The sequence below is a fragment of the Aethalodelphis obliquidens genome, unplaced genomic scaffold (assembly GCF_003676395.1).
Source record: "Aethalodelphis obliquidens isolate GAN/ISIS:26980383/991018 unplaced genomic scaffold, ASM367639v1 scaffold35, whole genome shotgun sequence".
Lineage (NCBI taxonomy): Eukaryota > Metazoa > Chordata > Mammalia > Artiodactyla > Delphinidae > Aethalodelphis > Aethalodelphis obliquidens.
The window spans coordinates 18,749,590-18,775,464 of NW_020837979.1; the positions used below are offsets into that span (position 1 = coordinate 18,749,590).

The 25,875-nt window shown below is 36.2% G+C and overlaps 1 protein-coding gene across 6 annotated transcripts in view; it reads right to left on the reverse strand.

Moving 5' to 3' along the window:
- Positions 1 to 25,875, reverse strand: part of CTNNA2 (catenin alpha 2) — a 1,197,048-nt gene that overhangs the window by 37,104 nt on the left and 1,134,069 nt on the right. For 5 of the 6 annotated variants that reach the window (XM_027129219.1, XM_027129216.1, XM_027129220.1 and 2 more), the window contains 2 exons: positions 18,619 to 18,724; positions 7,077 to 7,211 (listed from right to left, as the gene is read on the reverse strand). In XM_027129219.1, coding sequence (XP_026985020.1) covers positions 7,077 to 7,211; positions 18,619 to 18,724 — 241 coding nt within the window. The remainder of the gene's footprint in view (positions 1 to 7,076; positions 7,212 to 18,618; positions 18,725 to 25,875) is intronic. The other variant, XM_027129221.1, reaches the window with a different exon arrangement.

Genomic DNA, 25,875 nt, shown 5'->3' on the forward strand with positions numbered 1-25,875 from the left:
GAACTTTGAATTCTGTCATCCAACCAATATTTAGCACCATGCCTTTTACATTGTTTAAATGCAATGGAAACATTGAATTCAATGAATTAAAATATCCTTATGAGAACGAGTAATAAATACATTTCTTTGAACTCTGATTGTTATTTTGTCGTTAGAAATTAGGAACGGATAATGGAAACACTGGTCTTTTCCTAGAAAAACATTACTCCTGTCTCAGTTTTGCTATGGGGGTCTTTTTATTTCCTTTATTTTGAGTCATCTGAGGTCATGGAAGTTTGTGCAAAATCAATAATGAAATTCCCAGATAATGTTTGTATATGGTTTTAACATTCATATTCTCTTTTTTACTTATTTATATCTTTTGTATCAACTTATTCATACTTTATCTTCTCCTGAGGCATGTCCGAGTAGGAACAACAACAACAAAAAACAATAGATTTAGGTAACCCGTTCAAAATAATGTATTTCTTGACTAGAGCTGATGAATTGAAGTGTATACAGGAAAACCAAAAAAGAGGAAATGAGTTACAGATACTGTATCTAAATAAAGGTATTCACTCAACACTTTGGTTTCTCATAATTATTTGGTTCAACTGAAGGGAACAGTTAGATCTGGATTGTTCTCACATATCCAAAACTACTTAAAAATGGGGGGTGGGATGTAGTTCTTAAGACACTACTACAGACATTCATTATTAAAACTATAGATTAATAAAGAACATCTTAGAATGAACTCAGACAATTATCACATATTGACAATATCTCAAAATTAGAACTTGTCTCATGGGAAAATGGTACAAACCAGTATATCTTAAATAGGTTTGCCTGTGTTTCACAGATATCAAAAGATATATGCAATCATTGTCCCTCATCTAGGTACCTCCCATGTCTCTAATTTCCAAGTTTTCACAAAATATTACTATTCATTTGATGCCAAATAATCCTCAGAATATTAACTAAAATCTAAGGCATTAATTACTAACCAATAAAGTATTTGTCTTCCTTCTTTTAATTCGAGGTTTTTGAAACTTGAAAAAATTCTAAAACCCAAAGGAAGGAAAGTTCATTGATTCAATGACAGGTAATGGCATTGACATTTCTGACGCAGAGACACTCTTCCTAAAGCCACTAACCCCTTCTACTCTTACAAGCAATGATGCCCTCAAACTAAAATAGAAACTGCTCAGCTCACAAGTTCAGGTGATTCAATCAAATCAATCCACTGAGTAGATCCAAGTTAGTTTAATCCATGTCTCCAGTCAAGGTCAAAAGAGTTACTTGCTTGGCTCACATACCAGTTTTCCACAATAGAGTCTGTTTTCTTATTTTAGGATGAGAGCATTAGACTATAAAGTCTTTTTCTATGCATAAAACAATTTAGTAAGATAACCAACTGGTTTAATTTCATCAGTGGATAACTGATTTTTTTTTCAGTGAACAGAATTGACCATCTTGATAAGTTTAGAATCAGTATCTTTAAGTATGTAACTGAAGAGTTACTTCTTATAGCAGAGTAGTATACCTTCCTCATTTGTGCAAGATTATTTGAATTCAGGGAGACAGCTTGCGCTGTGGTGCTACAGACATAAAGCTTCCTATGATGCCTGACACCCAAGGAGACTTTTTCCTTTTCTTATAAAAATTCTTATTTCCAATTTCTTCCAAAAATAATAACTTGAGTTTGTTAAATGTCACTTTTATAACACTGGGAGAATGAATTTGCACTGCAAAAACACTGAAGTGTTATTTTTCTCTGAAGGTTTGCATAATTTGTGTTGTGCAAAAATCAATGACAATGTACATTGACACGGATATACCGGAGGAAGACTTAACGCAGGAATCAGAATTTAAGTGGCTATTTTACCATCATAACAGATTAGCGGGCAGGTTGTTGGGAGAAAGATTGAATTATGCAACAACCCATCATACTAGCAGATTAAGTGCAAAGAACTACTGCCATTCTGAAAATGATAAATACCTGTTTAATTTTCTTATCGGTACAGAGTATCTCCACTACCTCTCCATTCAGATTTATAATCTGAAGTTTGTTTTAATTTTACTTCCCTGGATCTGGATTCTCCTACTCTCCCCAGATCAGAAAAAGTCCTTTAAGCCCAAATACTTAATGGCTTACCCTCTGGAAGGTCTGGATAAAATTCTTTGGAACGGCTGTGAGTTGTCTGAACACATACCCTTTTGTTTAAATGAAGCACAGAAATGGATTCCAAACCCAAACTGAAAACTAGCAATTTAGATTTTTTCCCACTACTACTATACTTTGATCAGTGGAGATAATCGAGAATTGACAATAGACAGAATCAGAAGATATAACAAAAATGACTCTTTCCCCAGAAAGGGTTATTTAAAGTACAAGTCTACACAACTAAGTACAACGCTTGTTTCAGTGAACGTTTAATTCCATTACAAAATGCTGACACTTTTTTTACAGAGTGAACACAGAAATTTTCAAGTAAAATGTAATTCTCATCTCAACAAAACACAATTATCTATATCTATATCTATATCTATTTATATATATGGCATTGTACAAATATATATATGTATATATATGTATATATGTATATATAGCACATATATATAGTACAAATATATATATGTATATATGTATATATATGTATATATATGTGTATATATGTATATATATACATATATATACATATATATACATATATATGTATATATAGCTTTGTACAAATAAACACCATATTTGCCCCCAAACTGTATTGTATTGAATCAGATATGTCACAGTTGTCAACCATTTGTTCAGTTCTTGATTACTGCTTATTTAGGGAACAAGGAATTTAAGTGTCAAATCACATGTATTTGTTGTGTGCATACATGTATGCATATACATATAGCATATATGTATCTTCGATCATATGCCAGTGTCAGGTAGGATTGATTTGACTGTTCTCAGTTTCCAGCATTTTTATGAATATTTTTCATTTATCATCATGAATATTCACGTTAATTTTAATTTAGTCCATTTTTTTAATGATATGAAACATAGGCTATAAGAGTGACTATAATTGACCCTTATTCTACAATTTTCTCTTTACCAATTCAAATCCTACTGGTGTTGCAAATTATACTTGTTCACCTTGTCAAACCTCTCCATAACCCAATTGAGAGGAATTCAAATTTGGAAAGGAGAGATTAAAAGACAAAGAACAAAAGTGCACATTAGGGCAAATTACTCAGTCCCTCAGGGATAGGTCAGGGTTCCATTCAATCAGCCTGAGAACGAAGGGAACTAACATTCCTCACCTCTAAACTCTGTTCCTATATTTTGTTTGCGTGAAAAAAGGCATTTATATGCAATAAAATCTATTAACTTTGTAACACTTTCATGGGGAGTCAGCTATAAGTTATATCAGCATCCCTCCATCTCTGACCCTAACATCAAATCCCTGTCCAGAGCAGGGTTATTGCTCCTGTGCTCTGGCTTCGTTGTTATAATGGGGCTCCTGTTTTATTTGAACCTTAAAAAAATAATGTATGTGGAATATTTCCATTTTATCAGAATGCTTGATATTCAGCATTCTATGTTCTAAAACCCTGTTTTTGTGTTTCCGATCTCATTCAGAATAATGTGCAAAGTATAAATCTTTGGGTAGCTAAAGATAATCAAAGGTTATAAAATGGTTTTCATTTCTCCAGTTCCATGCGTATATCTACATTTTTAAATTTAAAAGAACCTATCAACTCCTCTGAAACCTAGTGAATAAAAACTAATTAAAACACAATAATCAAATATACAGGTAATTTCCATAGCATGACATTGGAACTTATTCGTATTCAATATATATCTCCATACTGAAAAAAGTGTGGCTCAACTTTCTCTCATGATGAATATAACGCTGTCACCTTTAATGGATATTACTTGCACTAAACTAATTTATAATATGCTATGGTTAAGTTTCTCTTTCCTTTGTTTTATCTTTTTCCTTCTTTCATGCTTTTTCCTTCCTATCTTCCATCCTTTCCTCTTTTTCTTCTTTTCTTCCTTTAATGGTCCTTTTTCCAAAAAGCACGTAAACTGGCTTAAGAGATTAAACTACCAAACACTAAACTAAAAAGCAAATAAAGCCAGTATATAAACTATCAGGCTGTTTAATTGTCTGGGCTTTAGTTTCTTCCACATTCTCTCTAACATTTTTATTACTCTCTTAGTTTTTTTTTGTTGTTTTTTTTTTGTTTTGTTTTGTTTTAAATCCCCTTTCCCATTACCTGCTTAGCAACCAGGTTGAGCTGAATTGGCTCACAAATATGCATCTTATACTTTGAGATTTAATAAGAATGGCACCTTTCTGCTGTTGAGAAAAGTTTAAGCCAATGACTTTAGAAAATTGATTGCCAGCCAGAAAACTAATGGTGCTTCTTAGACAGCAGTTGTGTGAATGAGCATATGTAGGCATATTTTTTTAATTTGCTTTATTTCTCTAGTTCCCATGACTCGTGAAGAGCTTTGGCATCCACTGTCCCCATGACCTGTTGAAATTTCCTGAGCTACCTCTCAAGCCAAATGCAAATATAACAGAAGAAGCCTTTCCCAGTTTGAACACACAGACTCACATAAAACATATACATACTGACATGGTATATGTGCATTTTGTTTAACATAAGATCATCATGCCAGCATGAGACTATAAAAACATGGTGCTCAGTTTTGAAATCCAAATCATTTTCCTTAGCAAAATGGAAACAATCTACCCAAATCTCTGCTGTTTTAGTAGAAGCTTTGACTTCTTACAAATATACCTTCCTGGAGGCTTTTGCATATTTCAGGGAAGAAGCCACAGCTTTGAATCCCATGTATATAACGACACAGGGAAAAAGGGAGGAAGATTCAAGTATTTCTCTTTTTTTATTGCATTTTATACTACAGGAGCTTCTCCTTAAAAAATATAGCAACTTTGTCATGCCAGACAACAAAATAAATGGGGCTCAAAGCATGGGTGCACTTTCTTGGCAAAATCATTGAAAAGTTTGTGTGTATGGGGTCTCACATTCTTGACTCTTTCAGAACTTTGAAGGCAGTCATTTGTGGCTATTTTGCAAAATAAACATATTGATTTTTTTCTCCATTGGCCATCGGTGAAGGAGGATGAAGAATAAGATGGAGGCAGAAGTGGCAAAGACAGCAGACTACACAGGCAGGTATGGCACCAAATAACAATCAAGCTTGGAAAAAAAATCATGAAGAGACCAAGAGCAGACCCATAACTGAGCAACATAAGCAAACCTTTATAATGCGTTTCACTCAGAATTATTATAAAGTTGTATAACATTCCTCTAAAAGAAGCCTTCTCCCATGCAAGGATTTACGAACATTGCCAATAAGACTCAAAGAAGGAAACAGGCTTCTTGATGGTGTTCTCAATCTCAAACACCTCTGCAAATGCCAACAATGCAAGTGATAAAAGCCAGTGATGGTTTGGACTACATCTAAATGAGGAAAAGACAATGGAAATGAAGCTCTGGAGGCAGTGATGAACAATGGGTACTGAGAGGATGATGGAGAGTAACTCTGCCAGTAAAACTCGCTTAGATGAGGTTGTGGAGTCTGAGATCCACAAAGATGCTCTGTGCATCCATATAAATAATAAGATTTGGAAAGTAACAAATGAAAGCACACAAGGCAAGCTAAACAAAAAGCACTCGGTTCCACAGGTGCTATATACAGATGGACATGAAAGCTGAATGGTATGGGAAACTATACCATTGAGGCTGAAGATAAGAAAGGAAGCAAGGGAGATGCAATGTTTTGATCACTTCTTGGCAGAGAGAATCTTGGTTATTACCAACTTGGCAGAAAGGACACACTGCAAGACAGATTGCTTTTGGTTGTTGAAGAATGTTGAAGCAGGATCATTTGGGAAATGCAAAGAGGTGACTATGCTTTGGGAAGAGGCACAAAACAGCAATTTACTGGGCTCTAGGTGAGACTTCATGGAACAGGCTTTCCAAATGGCATCTCCATGCAAACCAGATCAGCTCTTTTCCCAGCTATGTTTTCTGCAAGCCAAACAATATAGGAACTGAAATCTTTGGGTTCAAGAATGATTTTTCCACATATTTTTTTTTATCAAATGGTCAACCTGCTGAATTTCTGAAAATGGCTTGAGGAAGAACTGAGCTTCATGACCAATCTGATTTTCACAAGGCATTCACCATATTGATAATGCTCTGTTCCTGGTAATGCCACACTTAAAATGGCAGCATCATGGTTGACTGGGAAAAGAACTAAAGGTAGCAGAGCCATACTTTGGAATTTGCAAATAATTTATAATAGATGGCACCTTGTGTTGAAAGAAAGGGACTGAGGGAGGAAAAGAAGCCAAGGTGAAGAACCTCAACACATACATTGGAAATCTTGCCAAGAAATCATGATTCTTCTATCATTGAACTTCTTGTTTCTTTGCATTTGATTAAAATGGACCATATACTTATATTTTCATGAGAAGGGAAACACTGAAGTGATTGAACAAAGGATATATAATTGTTAGTGTTTGACAACCATGTTAGTTTTTGGCAACAGCACATCAACCTGTGTTAAATTCAAACATTTTCTGGCTTTTAAGGGTTACTGATAACCTAGTATGCATTGGAACCTGATGAATGAATTCCTATTGTTTTCATCATCTCTAACATGTGAACACAATCCACACATAGAGAGGCTTGCTCCTGAACAGAGAATGAAAATTGCTAGGACTAACAGAGGGAAGTAGACTTACAATGAGTAAATATACAAAAGCCCCAAATAATTATAATAGTCACAGCTTGGCAATGAGTTTCCAGACTATGAAATTAGTTTTCTTGTGAAGAATGGAGATTTTACAAGGCTAGTATAAACACGGGGTAATTGGAAAATCAAACTGTTCTTTGTGAGTTATTGTAAGGTCTGGAATAATGGTGATAACATTTATTTTTTTAAAAAAACCTCCCTATGAATCACTATAGTTTGGGGGTTTTAGCAGTACTGTTGCCAAGAATGCTTGCCTTGGAAGTACAACAGTGGGAACTTGAATTGTGAAGCCCAGGTCCCAGCTTACCCCTGACACAATGAGCTCTCCTCCCAGATTCTGTACTTCGGCTTTCACCTTGCTGCAGATATTAAGTTGATGGCAATACAAGGCAATTCGTTGAAGGTAGGCTAATAAATCCTGTTTACATGCTGAATCAGGACACTATAAAACATTAAAAAAAAGGTCATCTCAATTAGTAAGTACTCTTCAGTTTCTAATACTTGCTATATAAAAGCTGTGAGAAGAAAAGGTTTCACTGTCATATACCTTAATTACAACCATTCAACTTCACTTCTTTATAGTGCATTTTAGGAAGGCCACAGGCAATAGGTTAGAATGGTTAGCTCTACTTTGATAAATTCTATACAGAAAATATTGATGATCTCCCGGAAAGTCTTACTGGGACTTCTGGATACATTTATGAGTATTTTACCAATTATCTTCTAAACTGCTAAGAAAACAATATCTATAGGTTTTTCTCGAGTGGCCCATTCAACGTTCACTACATGCAAAGTTATTTTAACACAGAGAGCAAAGCAACAGATGCTAGAAGGAAATCATCCTGTGTGGCAGTCTCTCTGCCATAGTACAAGATAGAGTTTGAATTCAGTTAGTTGGGGGAAAATGCACTTGTTTCTTTTGGCTTTCTAAGACATGTATCATTCACTAAAGGAACTCTATTATACTTCTTGGAATTCCATATTTATCCAAATTTTAGCAACATGATAAACTTCCTTTAAACAAGAGACTCTGAGAAGGATCAAGACCACTGTAAAAGAAAAAGATTTGAGTGAAATGAATTTGAAGCCAATTGAAATAAGCTCATAAGTGTAACAATAAGACCCTTCAAAGGATGCACCAAAGATTTTGAATTCTCAAAAAAATTCTGGTGACCATAGATTTTTAATTCTCTTTGTAACTTAAGTGGGTAGATATCCATCAAATACACACTGAGCAGAGCTGAACACTTCCACAGACATTTACATGATTCCCTAGAGCATTTCTGAAGCTTCAATGCCAATGGCTATCCAGTAATTGAAATATATTTCTATTGCTATCCAAAGTTCAGCTCAAAATTCTCCAGGACATTCTATTGTTCTGACTCAATCTGGCACTTGCAAAGGACATATAATCACCAGATCCTTGATGAAACATTGTAAGAAATGAGTACCTACAGCCCAAACCAAAGTATGTTATTTAGAATAAGAGTATGAGACAAAGACTCCAGCTAAGTTTCCTTCAAGCTCAAGAAAGGGAATTCTTTCATTAATACTGTGAAGCCAGTAATTTGACATAGTAATTTATCTAATAAGTGACAAAGGGGTCTTTTGTATACATAACACTTACCATTGTGGTATTTTTTTCACTAACTGCATTTATCAAGAAAGAATCCCACAGAGACTGTTTTTAGCTTCCTACAAGTACTTAATACTGTAATATTTATCCTACTCCAGAGACTCATATACTGAAAAGAAATAACTTTAAAATGATATCTCCCTAGAGGGCTGACAAGGCTTTTGATACAAATACCTTGTAGCAAATTAAAATGGAAGTTCTATCTCAATGGAACAGTAATTAAAAATGGAACAGTCCGTAAAAAGTTTATATTGTGTGCATATCTCAAATCTTCATAAAAATATTTTCTGGCAAGATAAAGGCAAGCAATAGACATTTTGAAAATGCTCATTCTATTCTATTATTTAAACTAAAGTATTTAAAACACATATAAAGGCATGATGGGCCAAGAAAAATAACTCTTATACCATGGAAATAGTAGAAATGGGTGCAAAATTTGAGAAAGAAATGCCCTATTCAGATGAAGCATTAGCAAAAATTGCAAGTTGTTCCACAATTGATGATAAGAAGAATACCACAAAGAGAGTGTTATGTTTAACTTCATCTCTTTTTTGTTGTTGTTGTTACATCATAATTAAATAGCATTTTAATATTTTGTCACACTCTCAAAATACATCTTGAATCCTGGGATATTTTTGTGTGTACATGTGTGGTGTGTTTTCCAGATACCAAAACTGTTTGGGGCTATGCTTCATGTCGCATGATTGTTGGAAATAAGTATCCAAAATTACAAAATCAAAAATACGAATCACAATAAAAAATATTGACCTCAAGGAGCCTAAAGATATTGAGAAATAGTTTTAGCCGCTGAGATTCAGAGTATAATGGAAAGGCCATCCAAACTCCATCCACTCTGACTCCTAAGAAGGAGTCTGTCCAAACACAACCTGGTTTCAGAACCACCCACCAATCTCTGGTCATTCCACTCATTCCAACATTTTGCAAACAATTCCCTTAACATTTGCAGAAAAAATGCAGCATTCTTTCCTGGCTGGTGCATTTCTGTATGTTTGCACATACGCATGAATATTTTCAAGTAAGTTCATTGTCTCTCCTCTCTTTTATTTTTTAAAATTAATATTATTATTTATTTATTTATTTTTATTTTGGTTGTGCTGGGTCTTAGTTGCCACACACATGCTCCTTAGTTGAGGCCAGCAGCTCCTTAGTTGTGGCATTTGAATCCTTAGTTGTGGCGTGCATGTGGGATCTAGTTCCCTGATCAGGGATCAAACCCATGTCCGCTGCAGTGGAAAGCAGATTCTTAACCACTGCACCACCAGGGAAGTCCCTCCCCTCTCTTTTTTTTTTTTTTGCGGTACGCGGGCTTCTCACTGTTGTGGCCTTTCCCGTTGTGGAGCACAGGCTCCAGACACGCAGGCTCAGTGGTCATGGCTCATGGGCCCAGCCGCTCCGCAGCATGTGGGATCTTCCCAGACTGGGGCACGAACCCATGTCCCCTGCATCGGCAGGCAGACTAAACCAATGCACCACCAGGCAAACCCCCTCCCCTCTCTTTTACATGAACTTCCTGGGTTACATATGGAGCTCAACCTATGCTTCAAACTGTAGGAAGCTTGGCAGTTGGCATTGTCCTGAAATTAGCAATTTAATAATGTTACAAATTTCAATTCCTACAAATTTCAGGAAATTCTCAAATTATGATAATATTTAAATGAATTAACTATACTATTGAGTATTCCTCAAAAATGCAAAAGAAAGCAAAAAAACATTCCCTCAGATTAGCCATCATATGTATAAAAAAAGTTAAATTGAGACAATCTGTAGGCTTATTTTAAATGTAATACTAATAGTTTAATCATGTGTTTTTCTTTTCAGACTTTGGAAGATGAGTAAATCTAGTATTGACATGAAGGATTCTAAAATTGAGGATGCTGAAGACAACAAGGATTTAGAGAAACAGTCATATTAAGGAATGAGGGAGAACAATTATAGTAAGCAACTCAAAAATCACAGGAGGGCCAGGAGGGGAAGACGGCAGAAGAGTAAGATGCAGAGATCACCTTCCTCCCCACAGATACACCAGAAATACATCTACGTGTGGAACAACTCCTACAGAACACCTACTGAATGCTGGCACAAGACAGGCCTCCCAAAAGGCAAGAAAGTCCCCAGGTACCTGGGTAGGGGAAAAGAAAAGAGAAAAAACAGAGACAAAGAATGGGGATGGGACCTGCACCAGTGGGAGGGAGCTGTGAAGGAGGAAAGGTTTCCACACACTAGGAAGCCACTTCGCGGGTGGAGACTGCGGGTGGCGGAGGAGGAAAGCTTCGGAACCGCGGAGGAGAGCACAGCAATAGGGGTGTGGAGGGCAAAGCAGAGAGATTCCCGCCCAGAGGATCGGTGCCGGCCAGCACTCACCAGCCCAAGAGGCTTATCTGCTCACCCTCCGGGGCAGGCAGGGCTGGGAGCTGAGGCTTGGGCTTCGGTCGGAGCGCAGGGAGAGGACTGGGGTTGGCTGCGTGAACACAGCCTGCAGGGATTAGTGCACCACGGCTAGCCGGGAGGGAGTCCGGGGAAGAGTCTGCACCTGCCGAAGAGGCAAGAGACTTTTTCTTCCCTCTTTGTTTCCTGGTGCGTGAGGAGAGATGATTAAGAGTGCTGCTTAAAGGAGCTCCAGAGATGGGCGCGAGCAGCAGCTAAAAGCGTGGACCCCAGAGACGGGCATAAGATGCTAAGGCTGCTGCTGCCACCACCAAGAAGCCTGTGTGTGAGCACAGGTCACTATCCACACCCCCCTTCCGGGAGAGCCTGTGCAGCCCACCACTGCCAGGGTCCCAGGATCCAGGGACAACTTCCCCGGGAGAACGCACAGCACGCCTCAGGCTGGTGCAATGTCAGGCAGGTCTCTGCCGCCGCAGGCTCGCCCCGCACTCCATGCCCCTCCCTCCCCCCAGCCTGAGTGAGCCAGAGTCCCCAAAGGAGCTGCTCCTTTAACCCCGTCCTGTCTGAGTGAAGAACAGACGCCCACCAGCAACCTACACGCATAGGTGGGGCCAAATCCAAAGCTGAGCCCCTGGGAGCTGTGAGAACAAAGAAGAGAAAGGGAAATCTCTCTCAGCAGGCTCAGAAGCAGCGGATTAAAGCTCCACAATCAACATGATGTACCCTGCATCTGTGGAATACATGAATAGACAACGAATCATCCCAAATTGAGGAGGTGGACTTTGAGAGCAAGATTTATTATTTTTTCCCCTTTTCCTCTTTTTGTGAGTGTGTATGTGTTTGCTTCTGTGTGAGATTTTGTCTGTATAGCTTTGCTTCCACCATTTGTCCTAGGGTTCTATCTGTCCGTTTTTTTTTTCTTTTTAAAAAAAAATTGCTTTCTTAATAATTATTTTTTATTTTATAACTTTATTTTATTTTATCCTACTTTATTTTATTTTGTTTTATATTTCCTTTCTTTCTTTCTTTCCTTCCTTTCTTCCCTCCTTCCTTCCTCCCTCCCTCCCTCCCTCCATCCCTTCTTTCCTTCCTTCCTTCCTTCCTTCCTTCCTCCCCCTTCCTTCCTTCCTTCCTTCCTTCCTTCCTTCCTTCCTTCCTTCCTTTCTTTCTTTCTTTCTTTCTTTCTTTCTTTCTTTCTTTCTTTCTTTCTTTCTTTCTTTCTTTCTTTCTTTCCCTTTTATTCTGTGCCGTGTGGATGAAACGCTCTTGGTGCTCCAGCAAGGAGTCAGTGCTGTGCCTCTGAGGTGGGAGAGCCAACTTCAGGACACTGGTCCACAAGAGACCTCCCAGCTATACATAATATCAAACAGTGAAAATCTCCCAGATATCTACATCTCAACACCAGCACCCAGCTTCACTCACTGAACATCAAGCTACAGTGCTGGACACTCTATGCCAAACAACTAGCAAGACAGGAACACAACTCCACCCATTAGCAGAGAGGCTGCCTAAAATCATAGTAAGTCCACAGACACCCCAAAAGACACCACTGGACATGGACCTGCCCACCAGAAAGAGAAGATTCAGCCTCAACCAGCAGAACACAGGCACTAGTCCCCTCCACCAGGAAGCCTACACAACCCACTGAACCAACTTTAGCCACTGGGGACAGACACCAAAAACAACAGGAACTACCAACCTGCAGCCTGCACAAAGGAGACCCCAAACACAGTAAGATAAGCAAAATGAGAAGACAGAAAAACACACAGCAGATGAAGGAGCAAGATAAAAACCCACCAGACCTAACAAATGAAGAGGAAATAGGCAGTCTACCTGAAAAAGAATTCAGAATAATGATAGTAAAGATGATCCAAAATCTTGGAAATAGAATAGACAAAATGCAAGAAACATTTAACAAGGACCTAGAAGAACTAAAGATGAAACAAACAACGATGAACAACACAATAAATGAAATTAAAAACTCTAGATGGGATCAATAGCAGAATAACTGAGGCAGAAGAATGGATAAGTGACCTGGAAGATAAAATAGTGGAAATAACAACTGCAGAGCAGAATAAGGAAAACAGAATGAAAAGAACTGAGGACATTCTCAGAGAACTATGGGACAACATTAAATGCACCAACATTTGAATTATAGGGGTTCCAGAAGAAGAAGAGAAAAAAGAAAGGGACTGAGAAAATATTTGAAGAGATTATAGTTGAAAAAATCCCTAATATGGGAAAGGAAATCGTTAATCAAGTCCAGGAAGCACAGAGAGTCCCATACAGGATAAATCCAAGGAGAAACACACCAAGACACATATTAATCAAACTGTCAAAAATTAAATACAAAGAAAACATATTAAAAGCAGCAAGGGAAAGACAACAAATAACACACAAGGGAATCCCCATAAGGTTGACAGCTGATCTTTCAGCAGAAACTCTGCAAGCCAGAAGGGACTGGCAGGACATATTTGAATTGATGAGGGAGAAAAACCTACAACCAAGATTACTCTACACATAAGAATCTCATTCAGATTTAATGGAGAAATTAAAACCTTTACAGACAAGCAAAAGGTGAGACAGTTCAGCACCACCAAACCAGCTTTACACCAAATGCTAAAGGAACTTCTCTAGGCAAGAAATATGAGAGAAGGAAAAGACCTACCATAACGAACCCAAAACAATTAATAAAATGGGAATAGGTACATACATATCGATAATCACCTTAAATGTAAATGGACTAAATGCTCCCACCAAAAGACACAGATTGGCTGAATGGATACAAAAACAAGACCCATATATACGCTGTCTACAAGAGACCCACTTCAGACCTAGAAACACATACAGACTGAAAGTAAGGGGATGGAAAAAGATATTCCATGAAAATGGAAACCAAAAGAAAGATGGAGCAGCAATTCTCATATCAGACAAAATAGACTTTAAACTAAAGACTATTAGAAGGAACAAAGAAGGACACTACATAATGATCAAGGGATCAATCCAAGAATAAGATATAAAAATTGTAAATATTTATGCACCCAACATAGGAGCACCTCAATACATAAGGCAAATACTAACATCCATAAAAGGGGAAATCAACAGTAACACATTCAAAGTAGGGGACTTTAACACCCCACTTTCACCAATGGAAAGATCATCCAAAATGAAAATAAATAAGGAAACACAACCTTAAACAAGATGGACTTAATTGATATTTATAGGACATTCCACCAAAAAACAACAGAATACACATTTTTCTCAAGTGCTCATGGAACATTCTCCAGGATAGATCATATCTTGGGTCAAAAATCTACCCTTGGTAAATTTAAGAAAATTGAAATTGTATCAAGTATCTTTTCCGACTACAATGCTATGAGACTAGATATCAATTACAGGAAAAGATCTGTAAAAAATACAAACACATGGAGGCTAAACAATACACTACTTAATGACGAAGTGATCACTGAAGAAATCAAAGAGGAAATCAAAAAATACCTAGAAACAAATGACAATGGAGACACAACAACCCAAAACCTATGGGATACAGCAAAAGCAGTTCTAAGAGGGAAGTTTATAGCAATACAATCCTACCTTAAGACACAGGAAACATCTCGAATAAACAACCTAACCTTGCACCTAAAACAATTAGAGAAAGAACAACAAAAAAAAACCCACAGTTAGCAGAAGGAAAGAAATCATAAAAATCAGATCAGAAATAAATGAAAAAGAAATGAAGGAAACAATAGCAAAGATCAATAAAACTAAAAACTGGTTCTTTGAGAAGATAAACCAAACTGATAAACCATTAGCCAGACTCATCAAGAAAAAAAGGGAGAAGACTCAAATCAATAGAATTGAAATGAAAAAGGAGAAGTAACAACTGACACTGCAGAAATACAAAAGATCATGATTATTACAAGCAACTCTATGCCAATAAAATGGACAACCTGGAAGAAATGGACAAATTCTTAGAAATGTACAACCTGCCAAGACTGAATCAGGAAGAAATAGAAAATATGAACAGACCAATCACAAGCACTGATATTGAAACTGTGATTAAATATCTTCCAACAAACAAAAGCCCATGACCAGATGGCTTCACAGGTGAATTCTATGAAACATTTAGAGAAGAGCTAACACCTATCCTTCTCAAACTCTTCCAAAATATAGCAGAAGGAGGCACACTCCCAAACTCATTCTATGAGGCCACCATCACCCTGATACCAAAACTAGACAAGGATGTCACAAAGAAAGAAAACTACAGGCCAATATCACTGATGAACATAGATGCAAAAATCCTCAACAAAATACTAGCAAATAGAATCCAAGAGCACATTAATAGGATTGTACAGCATGATCAAGTGGGGTTTATTCCAGGAATGCAAGGATTCTTCAATATACACAAATCAATCAACGTGATATACTATATTAACAAATTGAAGGAGAAAAACCATATGATCATCTCATTAGGTGCAGAGAAAGCCTTCAACAAAATTCAACACTGATTTATGATAAAAACTCTGCAGAAAGTAGGCATAGAGGGAACTTTCCTCATCATAAAAAGGCCATATATGACAAACCCACAGCCACCATCATCCTCAATGGTGAAAAACTGAAAGCATTTCCACTAAGATCAGGGACAAGACAAGGTTGCCCACTCTCACCACTCTTATTCAATATGGTTTTGGAAGTTTTAGCCTCAGCAATCAGAGAAGAAAAGGAAATAAAAGGAATCCAAATCAGGAAAGAAGAAGTAAAGCTGTCACTGTTTGCAGATGACATGATACTATACATAGAGAATCCTAAAGATGCTACCAGAAAACTACTAGAGCTAATCAATGAATTTAGTGAAGTAGCAGGATACAAAATTAATGCACAGAAATCTCTGGCATTCCTATACACTAATGATGAAAAATCTGAAAGTGAAATCAAGAGAGCACTCCCATTTACCATTGCAACAAAAAGAATAAAATATCTAGGAATAAACCTACCGAAGGAGAAAAAAGAACTGTATGCAGAAAATTATAAGACACTGATGAAAGAAATTAAAGATGATACAAATAGATGGAGAGATATACCATGCTCTTGGATTGGAAGAATCAACATTGTGAAAATGACTCTACTACCCAAAGCAATCTACAGATTCAATGCAATCCCTATCAAACTACCACTGGCATTATTCACAGAACTAGAACAAAAATTTTCACAATTTGTATGGAAACATAAAATACCCCAAATAGCCAAAGCAATATTGAGAATGTAAAACGGAGCTGGAGGAATCAGGCTCCGTCGCTTCAGACTATACTACAAAGCTACAATAATCAAGACAGTATGGTACTGGCACAAAAACAGAAAGATAGATCAATGAAACAGGATAGAAAGGCCAGAGATAAACCCATACACATATGGTCACCTTATCTTGATAAAGGAGGCAGGAATGTACAGTAGAGAAAGGACAGCATCTTCAATAAGTGGTGCTGGGAAAATTGGACAGGTACATGTAAAAGTATGAGATTAGATCACTCCCTAAGAACATACACAAAAATAAGCTCAAAATGGTTTAAAGATCTAAAAGTAAGGCCAGAAACTATCAAACTCTTAGAGGAAAACATAGGCAGAACACCCTATGACATAAATCTCAGCAAGATCCTTTTTGACCCACTTCCTAGAGAAATGGAAATACAAACAAAAATAAACAAATGGGACCTAATGAAACTTCAAAGCTTTTGCACAGCAAAGGAAACTATAAATAAGACCAAAAGACAACCCTCAGAATGGGAGAAAATATTTGCAAATGAAACAACTGAGAAAAGATTAATCTCCAAAATTTATAAGCAGCTCATGCAGCTCAATAACAAAAAAGAACAAACAACCCAATCCAAAAATGGGCAGAAGACCTAAATAGACATTTATCCAAAGAAGATATACAGACTGCCAACAAACGCGTGAAAGAATGTTCAACATCATTAATCATTAGAGAAATGCAAATCAAAACTGCAATAAGATATCATTTCACACCAGTCAGAATGGCCATCATCAAAAAATCTAGAAACAATAAATGCTGAAGAAGGTGTGGAGAAAAGGGAACACTCTTGCACTGCTGGTGGGAATACGAATTGGTACAGCCACGATGGAGAACAGTATGGAGGTTCCTTAAAAAACTACAAGTAGAACTACCATATGACACAGCAATCCCACTACTGGGCATATACCCTGAGAAAACCATAATTCAAAAAGAGTCATGTACCAAAATGTTCATTGCAGCTCTATTTACAATAGCCCGGAGATGGAAACAACTTAAGTGTCCATCATCGGATGAATGGATAAAGAAGATGTGGCACATGTATGCAATGGAACATTACTCAGCCATAAAACCAGACAAAATTGAGCTATTTGTAATGAGGTGGATGGACTTATAGTCTGTCATACAGAGTGAAGTAAGTCAGAAATAGAAAGACAAATACCGTATGCTAACACATATATATGGAATTTAAGAAAAAAAAATGTCATGAAGAACCCAGGGGTAAGAGAGGAATAAACACACAGACCTACTAGAGAATGGATTGAGGATATGGGGTGGGGGAAGGGTAAGCCGTGACAAAGCGAGAGAGTGGCATGGATATATATACACTACCAAACGTAAAATAGATAGCTAGTGGGATGCAGCCACATAGCACAGGGAGATCAGCTCGGTACTTTTTGACCACCTAGAGGTGTGGGATAGGGAGGGTGGGAGGGAGGGAGACGCAAGAGGGAAGAGACATGGGAACATATGTATATGTATAACTGATTCACTTTGTTATAAAGCAGAAACTAACACACCATTGTAAAGCAATTATACTTCAATAAAAATGTAATATATATATATATATATATATATAGGAGACTAGGACCATCTCAGGGGGAGGAAACAATCCAAAATCTTTCATTGTCTCCAGAGAGCATAACTGTTTTGTAGTCTAGTAGGCAAATTCATGCTCATAATATTTTCTCCATGTAAATAGCAGAATATTTTCTATTTCAGAATCTTAATTTATATTTTAAAACATTTTCTTTTTAAAACAGTTCAAACTGTAAGCCACTGGTTTCTTAAAGAGATGAACATCAGCTATCTGGAAAAGTATATTGCCTAAAGTACCCTTAAAAGAAATGGCCCATTATTGCAACAAGACATATTTAGAACAGGATTTTAGAGTTCCAATTCAGCAAAATAAGATGAAAAGTGTGGAAATAAGCTCAAACACTCAACATTCAGATTGTGAACTATTTTAACATGTATCTTAGTTCAGTCTAAAAGCATAAAAGATACTATTGAGAATTTCATTAATCTCTGATGCCCTTTGAGTCTGGATGAAAATAAAGCTGAAATCTGGATGTTCTTGACTATGTGGATTCATCCCATTTATCCTAGGGCATAAATTATTATGAGAGCATCATTACAGTGAGATCAATTATAACAAGAAGTAAAGTTCTTTCTTTTTCTTCCCCCTGTGCAGTGTATTTGACTTTCTGAATGGGGACAGCCGGAATCCATGATTCCTTGTGGATTATGTCTCTGAAAAATTGGGTACTCTTCTTTCTCAAGGAATTTTGATCATTAGATTTACTAGTCCCTCCTGAACTGAACCCACCTTTGGCATCAACTCAGTCTCCACAGAGTTAGAGACCAGTTTGTAAAATGGTAGCGATTCTCTACAATTCATTCTTCGGAGGCATTTTATAGAGTGCATAAAACCCATTACAGAACGCAAGAGCTAGTTAATGACCCCACTCAGCATGTGCTTGCTCTTCTCTCTTATATTACCTGATCAGCCACAGCTCGGGCTAATTTGTCCATTCGAGAGCCTGCTTCGGCAATTTTCTTGGCAGCATTAATCACATCAGATGTATTTTTCAACGGGCCTTTGCCTCTGAAAAAACAGACACAACATAATTAGAAATCCACTTTATGACAGGAAATAGACACACCTACCATATTGTTTGTCCAGGACTCTGCTTTTGTATTTGATTTGGCTCTGACCAAGTTAGAGGAAATTTGAATGTTTTCTTGATTCACTTCAATTTCCATGTAAATAATTCAATTTGCTTGCATTCATTTTTAGGGAATATTTTTCCCTATTTGGATGTGCATGCTCACATTTTATTCTTTACATGCATTTCTATGTATTTTAAACAGTGGTCCCTTAAAAAATATGATCGCCACAAGAGCAATGGGAATTTAATATGTAAATGCTTACCATGTGTCTATGCTGTTGTATATACATTTGTCTTCATAACAACCCTAACAAGTAGGCATCATCATTCCCATTTTAGAGAAGAAAAAAATAGACTAAAGTGAATAACTCATCTAAGCTTATGCAAATCATGTGATAAATTCTAAATTTAAATCAGAGGCTAGCCAAAATAAATGCACATGCATTGTCTTTCATACCATGTTCAGCACTATTATTATGTTAATTATATTTTTAAGTCCACTTTGGCTCCTTAAGAAGCCACTGTCTCTTGTCCATAACTGGGAACTGTTTGGCCAGAATTTCAGAAATCTGCTGAGCTCTTACTCTTGCTGGTTTATCTGTTTCTGGGACTGACTTACGAAGGAAGACACACAGAACACTGTGTGACAGTAGATGTATTTATGCTGAACCATTTTCCCAGTATTTTCACATTAGGCTTTCAATTAGGTGAACTGTTTAAAATTACTTGTCTTTTAAATATTTATTTGAAAGGAAAAGGAAAATTATGCTGCATCATAAATCTTTGAACAAAATGTTGCATATGATATGATTTTTCTTCACTTGTCTTGAGAGGTAAATAAAATAATAGACTAAATACATTCATCCTTATATTTTTAGCATTGTTACTGGTCTCCTTATATGCATCTAAAAATCAATGCATTTTTTAGGCCTACAAAATTATAAACCTATAGTTAAAACATGTGGTAAAATCTAGAGAAAAACCACTCAGAAGTGATTTATTTAGAATGCATAGAGACTGGGCAATAATTGCCATTGTTATATAATAACGTTTTATAAAATGGAAGACTTAAAATGACTTTAGAAAATAAATGTAAATGAGGGGCATTTTGTTTCCCTCTTAATTTTGTCTCTGGCATTTTCAGTGTTAGTAGGTAAAAGTAAAATATATTGTGTTCATGTCAGTGCTTAAACACGTACATAGGGAAATTCAAAGCAAGCTATTTCATTTTGCTGTGGTAACATTAACTCTTCCACAAAAGACACTGATTTTTTTTCAGTTGTATAGATTTTTTAAATATGGACAGAGATTTTACATGTGAATTTGATATAATATGGATGAATTAAAGAATCTGGACAATTGGGCTCCCATTCTCTCACATTATTTTTTTAAATTATCTCTAAATAAACTTTTATTTTGTTTTTGGTTTATATTTTTAAAGGAAAGGTTAGATGCAGAATCTGTTAATATTTAATATTACTCTCATTATTGTTTATTTCTCTGTAACTTCCAAACCTTAGAAAATCTTTTTTGCAAACTTACTCTGACAAAATATTTGTTGTTACCTTTTGCCTTCATCTTAACCCATTCACAAAGGGCTGCACTATGCTTGATTTTTCATTACTAACAATCTTGGTGTTTGTTTGCTCCAAGAATTTCAAAGGACTTGAGGAAATGCTTTCTCATGAACCTTTCATGATAACTTTCAACAGTTGATTGACTCTGACAAAATGTGCTAAGTTAATAAAGAACATTTATAGAGACTTGAATTTGTTTGAGGCTGAGACTCCCATATTGCAGCTAAAGCATGATTAGAAGCATGTCTTTTGTGATTACACCAGAGACTACAGTACATAGACTCACTATTATATTGTATTTAAAATTTTGAGACTTTAGAGTTCACATTGCAGACTCAATTCAAATGTTTGGAGTCACAAGTTGATGACAGGGATGTATTACATGAAACTAGAGAGCAATGTAGAAATTGGGGATCATCAAATATTTCCTCATTTTCTGATTGAGAAAGCTGGAACCCAAAGAGGAAGCGAAGTGACCTGCCCAAGATGATAATGCAGAGAGTGATAAGGAGAGAGAAAAAGGACTGCAACCTCTGTGTCCCTAATCACAATTTAGTACTCTTTTTGCTATATTCTGATGAGATAGCTGAAGTAGTAATCTCAGAGAAACACAAATAGCCATAACTACAGATATTAATATGCAAGAAATAACAAAAACAATAATCATCTGACTCAAGAATTTAGAAAGTAGGAAGAAACTAATAAAAATCACTAACATGTGGTATCTAAAATATGACACAAATGAACATATCCATGAAACAGAAACAGAATTACAGACATAGAGAACAGCCTTGTGGTTGCCAAGGAGGAGGAGGGTGGGGGAGGGGAGGACTGCGAGTGTGGGATTAGCATATGCAAACGATTACATATAGGATGGATAAACAACAAGGTCCTACTGTATAGCACAGGGAACTATATTCAATATCCTGTGATAAACCATAATGGAAAAGAATATTAAAAAAAGTCTCTATTATAGAGTCACTTTGCTGTACAGCAGAGATTGGCACAATATTGTAAATCAACTATACTTCAATAAAAACATAAAATTAAAAAAATAAGAAGAGATTTATGAGTTAGAAAATAACAGAACACAGAAAATAAATAAATCAATTCCAAAAAAAGGAAGGCAAAACTGATATAGAAAATATACTTAGCTTGCTATCAAGAAAAAAATAGGAGAAAAATATTCTAAAGTAAAAAAAGGTAAGATTTAAATTATCTTAAAAAACAGAACATTTGAAGTATTACAATACTAGTTTCCTCAAGTACATGTAAAGAAATTTGAGAACATGGATGAAATAACTTTCTAGGAAAATATAATTTACCAACACTGGCTAGAAAGTAGATTTTGAAAACTCTAAAGAATCTGATTTCCATGAAAGAAATAAGTAAGGCTGTCAGAGAGAAAGCTGGTCAAAAAATCAGTAAATCCAGATGGTTTCTCAGAGGAATTTACTAAACCTTTAAAACAGGGGTCCCCAACCCCTGGGCCACAGAGCAGGAGGTGAGTGGCGGGCAGGCAGGCAAGCAAGCTCCCTGCTCCCCCCACCCCATCGTCTGTGGAAAAATTGTCTTCCAAAAACTGGTCCCTGATGCCAAAAAGGTTAGGGACCACTGCTTTAAAAAGAAAATAATCCCAATGCAATTTAAATTCTTCCAGAATATAGGAAAAGAAGAAAGACTTCAAAAACAGTTTCATTAAGTAACATAATATTGATATCGTCAGAAGCACCTAATACAAATTATTTATTTAAGATTCTGCACAGCAAAGGAAACCATCAACAAAATGAAAAGGCAACCTACTGAATGGGAGTAAATATTTGCAAATCATAGATCTGATATGGGGTTAATATCTAAAATATATAAAGAACTCAATCAATAGCAAAAAAGCAAATAATCCAATTTAAAGACAGGCAGAGGTCCTGAAAAGACACATTTCCAAAGAAAACAGGGAAATGCAAACCAAAACCACAATAAGATATCACCTCACACCTGTCAGAATGGCTTATATCAAAAAAACAACAAAAAACAGATGTTGGCAAGGATGTGGAGAAAAGGGAACACTTGTGCACTATTGGTGGGAATATAAATTGGTGCAGCCACTATGGAAAACAGTATGGAGTTTCCTCAAAAAATTAAAAATATGCCATATGATTCAGCAATTCCACTACTGGGTATTTATCTGAAGAAAATGAAAACACTAATTTAAAAAAATATATGCACTCTTATGTTCATTGTAGCATTATTTACAATACTCAATATATGGAAGCAACCTAAGTGTCCATCAAGGCTGAATGAATAAAGACACAAATAAATGGAAAAACACCTCATGTACATGGATTAGAAGACCTAATATTATTAAGATATCAATAATACACAAAGCAATCAATGTAACCCCTATTAAAAACCCAGCAGCAATTTTGCCAAAATAGAAAAATCTATCTTAAAAAATCATATGGATTGTCAAGGCATCCCAAATAGACAAAACAATCTTAAAAAAGAACAAAGTTGGGGGCCTTACTACAAAGCTACAGTAATCAAAACAGTGTAGTGCTGGCATAAAGACAGATGTATAAAATAATGGAACAGAATAGAAAGCCCAGCAGATTTTTGACAAGGTTGTCAAGACCATTCAACAGGAAAAGGACAGTGTTTTCAACAAATGATATTGGGAAAATTGATATCTACATGCAAAAGAATGAAGCAGGACCTTTACCTTATACCATATACAAAAATCAACTGGAAGTGGATCATGAGAGCTAATCTATACATATTTTACAAGAAAAGTTAAGGGAAAAACTTCATGATGTTGGATTTGGCAATGATTTCTCACATGTGACACCAATAAAACAGGCAACAACAACAATAAAAATAGACAAATTTGACTATATCAAAATTTTTAAAACTTCTGTGCATTGAAGGACACAATCAACAGAATACAAGGCAACCCACAGAATCAGAGAAAATATTTGCAAATCCTATATCTAACAAGGGATTGATATCCAGAATATAGAAAAACTCCTAGAACTCAACACTAAAAATTAATCAGCCTCATTAAAAAATGGGCAAAAGACCTGAATATACATTTCTCCAAAGAAGAATACAATGGCTAATCAGCACATGAAAAGATATTCAACGCCACTAATTGTTAGGAAAATGTAAATCAAAATCACAATGAGATACCATCTCACACTCATTAAGATAGTTACTATAAAAACAAACAAAAACAGAAAATAAGAAGTCTTGGCGAGGATGGGAAGGAGTTGGAACCTTTGTGCACTGTTGATGGGAATGTAAAATGGTGCAGCTGCTATGTAAAACAGTACAGTGGTTCCTAAAAAAAAATAAACATAGAACTACCATGTGATCCAGCAATTCCACTCCTGGGTATATATTCAAAGAATTGAAAGCAGGGTCTCAAGGAAATATTTGTACACCCATGTCCATAGCAATATTATTCACAATCCAAGTGCCCAAGAATAGATGAATGGATAAACAAAACATGATATATACATTCATTGAAATATTATTTAGCCTTAAGAAGGAATGAAAGTCTGACATGTACAATATGGATGAACCTTGAGAACATTACGCTAAGTGAAATATGCCAGTCACAAAAAGACAAATGCTGTATGTTTTCACTTATATGAGATACTAGAGTAGTCAAATTCATAGAGACAGAAAGGAGAATGGTGTTGCTAGGGATGTTGCCCAGAAAAGATCAGAAGTCTGAGTCTTCCTATCAGTGGAAGGCAGTATGGACAAAGGGACTAGTTCCACTGGCTGTAGTTCCCAGGTTCAAAGTGTTGGTTTATACCCTTTGTCTTTCCCAAACTTAATCAGGTTCTCTACTTTGGGCATTTTGAAAAGTGCTTTGAGGAATCTTGTGACCTTAAAGACAAAAGCCATCTTATTGTTCCATTTGGAACATGTTTTTAGTTTTCTTGGAAAAATATCAAGCCATAGAATTGGCTCTACTGTATAGGTTCATGTAACCTCTCTTTTGCTAATAGGTGATTCTTATACAAGGGTCAATATTTGGAAGCTTTCCCAGGAAATGGTCACTTCCAAAAAAAAAAGAGAATCATGGAAAGCTATTACTGCATTACTGCTATCCACAATTTAACAACTAATTCATATTTATTTCATGAAAAGGTAATAGGTATTAATGAGAAAAATCAATGTGTGAGTGCATTCTGAGTCAATGTACTCAGTACCCAGAATTCTTAAATTCTGAGTTAATCCAAATTAAAAACATTTATTTACCATAGTTTTCTCAGTACCTCTAACAGATCAATATATGATGTGACTCTCCAGTAATGAGATATAGTAAGTAAGGAGTATATTTGTAAATGTACTGAATCATAGAATCCCGTTTTCAGAACCACAGTCCATAAAACATAGTTGGGAAATACCACTTTCACCAATTAGCTGAAGCGGTCTAAAGACAGCACAGTGGAAAAGTTGTATTAATCTGGGGATTAACGATAAATCAGGTGAGACTGTAGGACCATAAGTTGAATTATTCAAGGAAGTAACATTTATATGATGGTCTTGAAGTAGAAATACAAATATGCACAAAATTGAGAAGGAATCTAAGGGTCAGTAAAGGTAGGCCCTGGATAGCAAACTCAAGATTTTTATATTATTCTATGAAAAGAGGAAAGAAAGTTTTGGTGCAAAGGGAGCTAGATGGATGTCCTTTAATGGCCAGATATGGCATGGCATGAACTGACAAGAGTCAAGAATTGGAACTGGAAAACCAGTCAAGCTGTCACTTGGGCTGAAGCCCTGAGTGTCCATACCAAGGCAGGAATGAAATTTGGGAATAGCAGGCTGATTACATGATTCTTTACTGTAGCAGTAGATTGTACCCTGAAAGCTTTATGTTTTAGCCTGAACCCAGTTCCTTTCAAGATCAGAACTTACAGTTGATCTCAAGAGACAGCTTTGTCCCTTGCTGTACAATTAAACTTGGGTTTCTTTCCTGAACTGCTGCCATCTGCACACCTTTTGTTATTGGGATACAAGACTGGCCCATGCTATTTCTTTCTGAAGGTGACATGAGAGGTATGGATTCACCCTATGCAGGACAGCATTTATGCCATCACCATGAGATGATGAACTGTTTCCTGTTCAGTTCTTGGAAGTCAAGAACTGAACAGGAAACAGACATGAGGCATAATCAGTTTTATCCGCCATGAAGAAGTTATTACACAAATAATGAGGCAGAACCTCTCTAATTTTAATAATAATGGAGTGGATATCATTGAGATTACTGAATCAAATTAATGAATTAGCTACTGATAAGAATAAAACAGCAAAATAATAAATGCAAGGTTTTTTTTTCTTGTACCCAAACACCCTTTAAATGTAAGATCTGAAGAGAGTAGTCAAGTTTCAATTCCTACTCAGCTATATCCTTTCCTTTAAATAAGGGAACATAATACGTAAGAGCCATTAGAGGTATAGAGCTGAAATTATTCCTTTTTAAAGTGGAAAATGCAAGG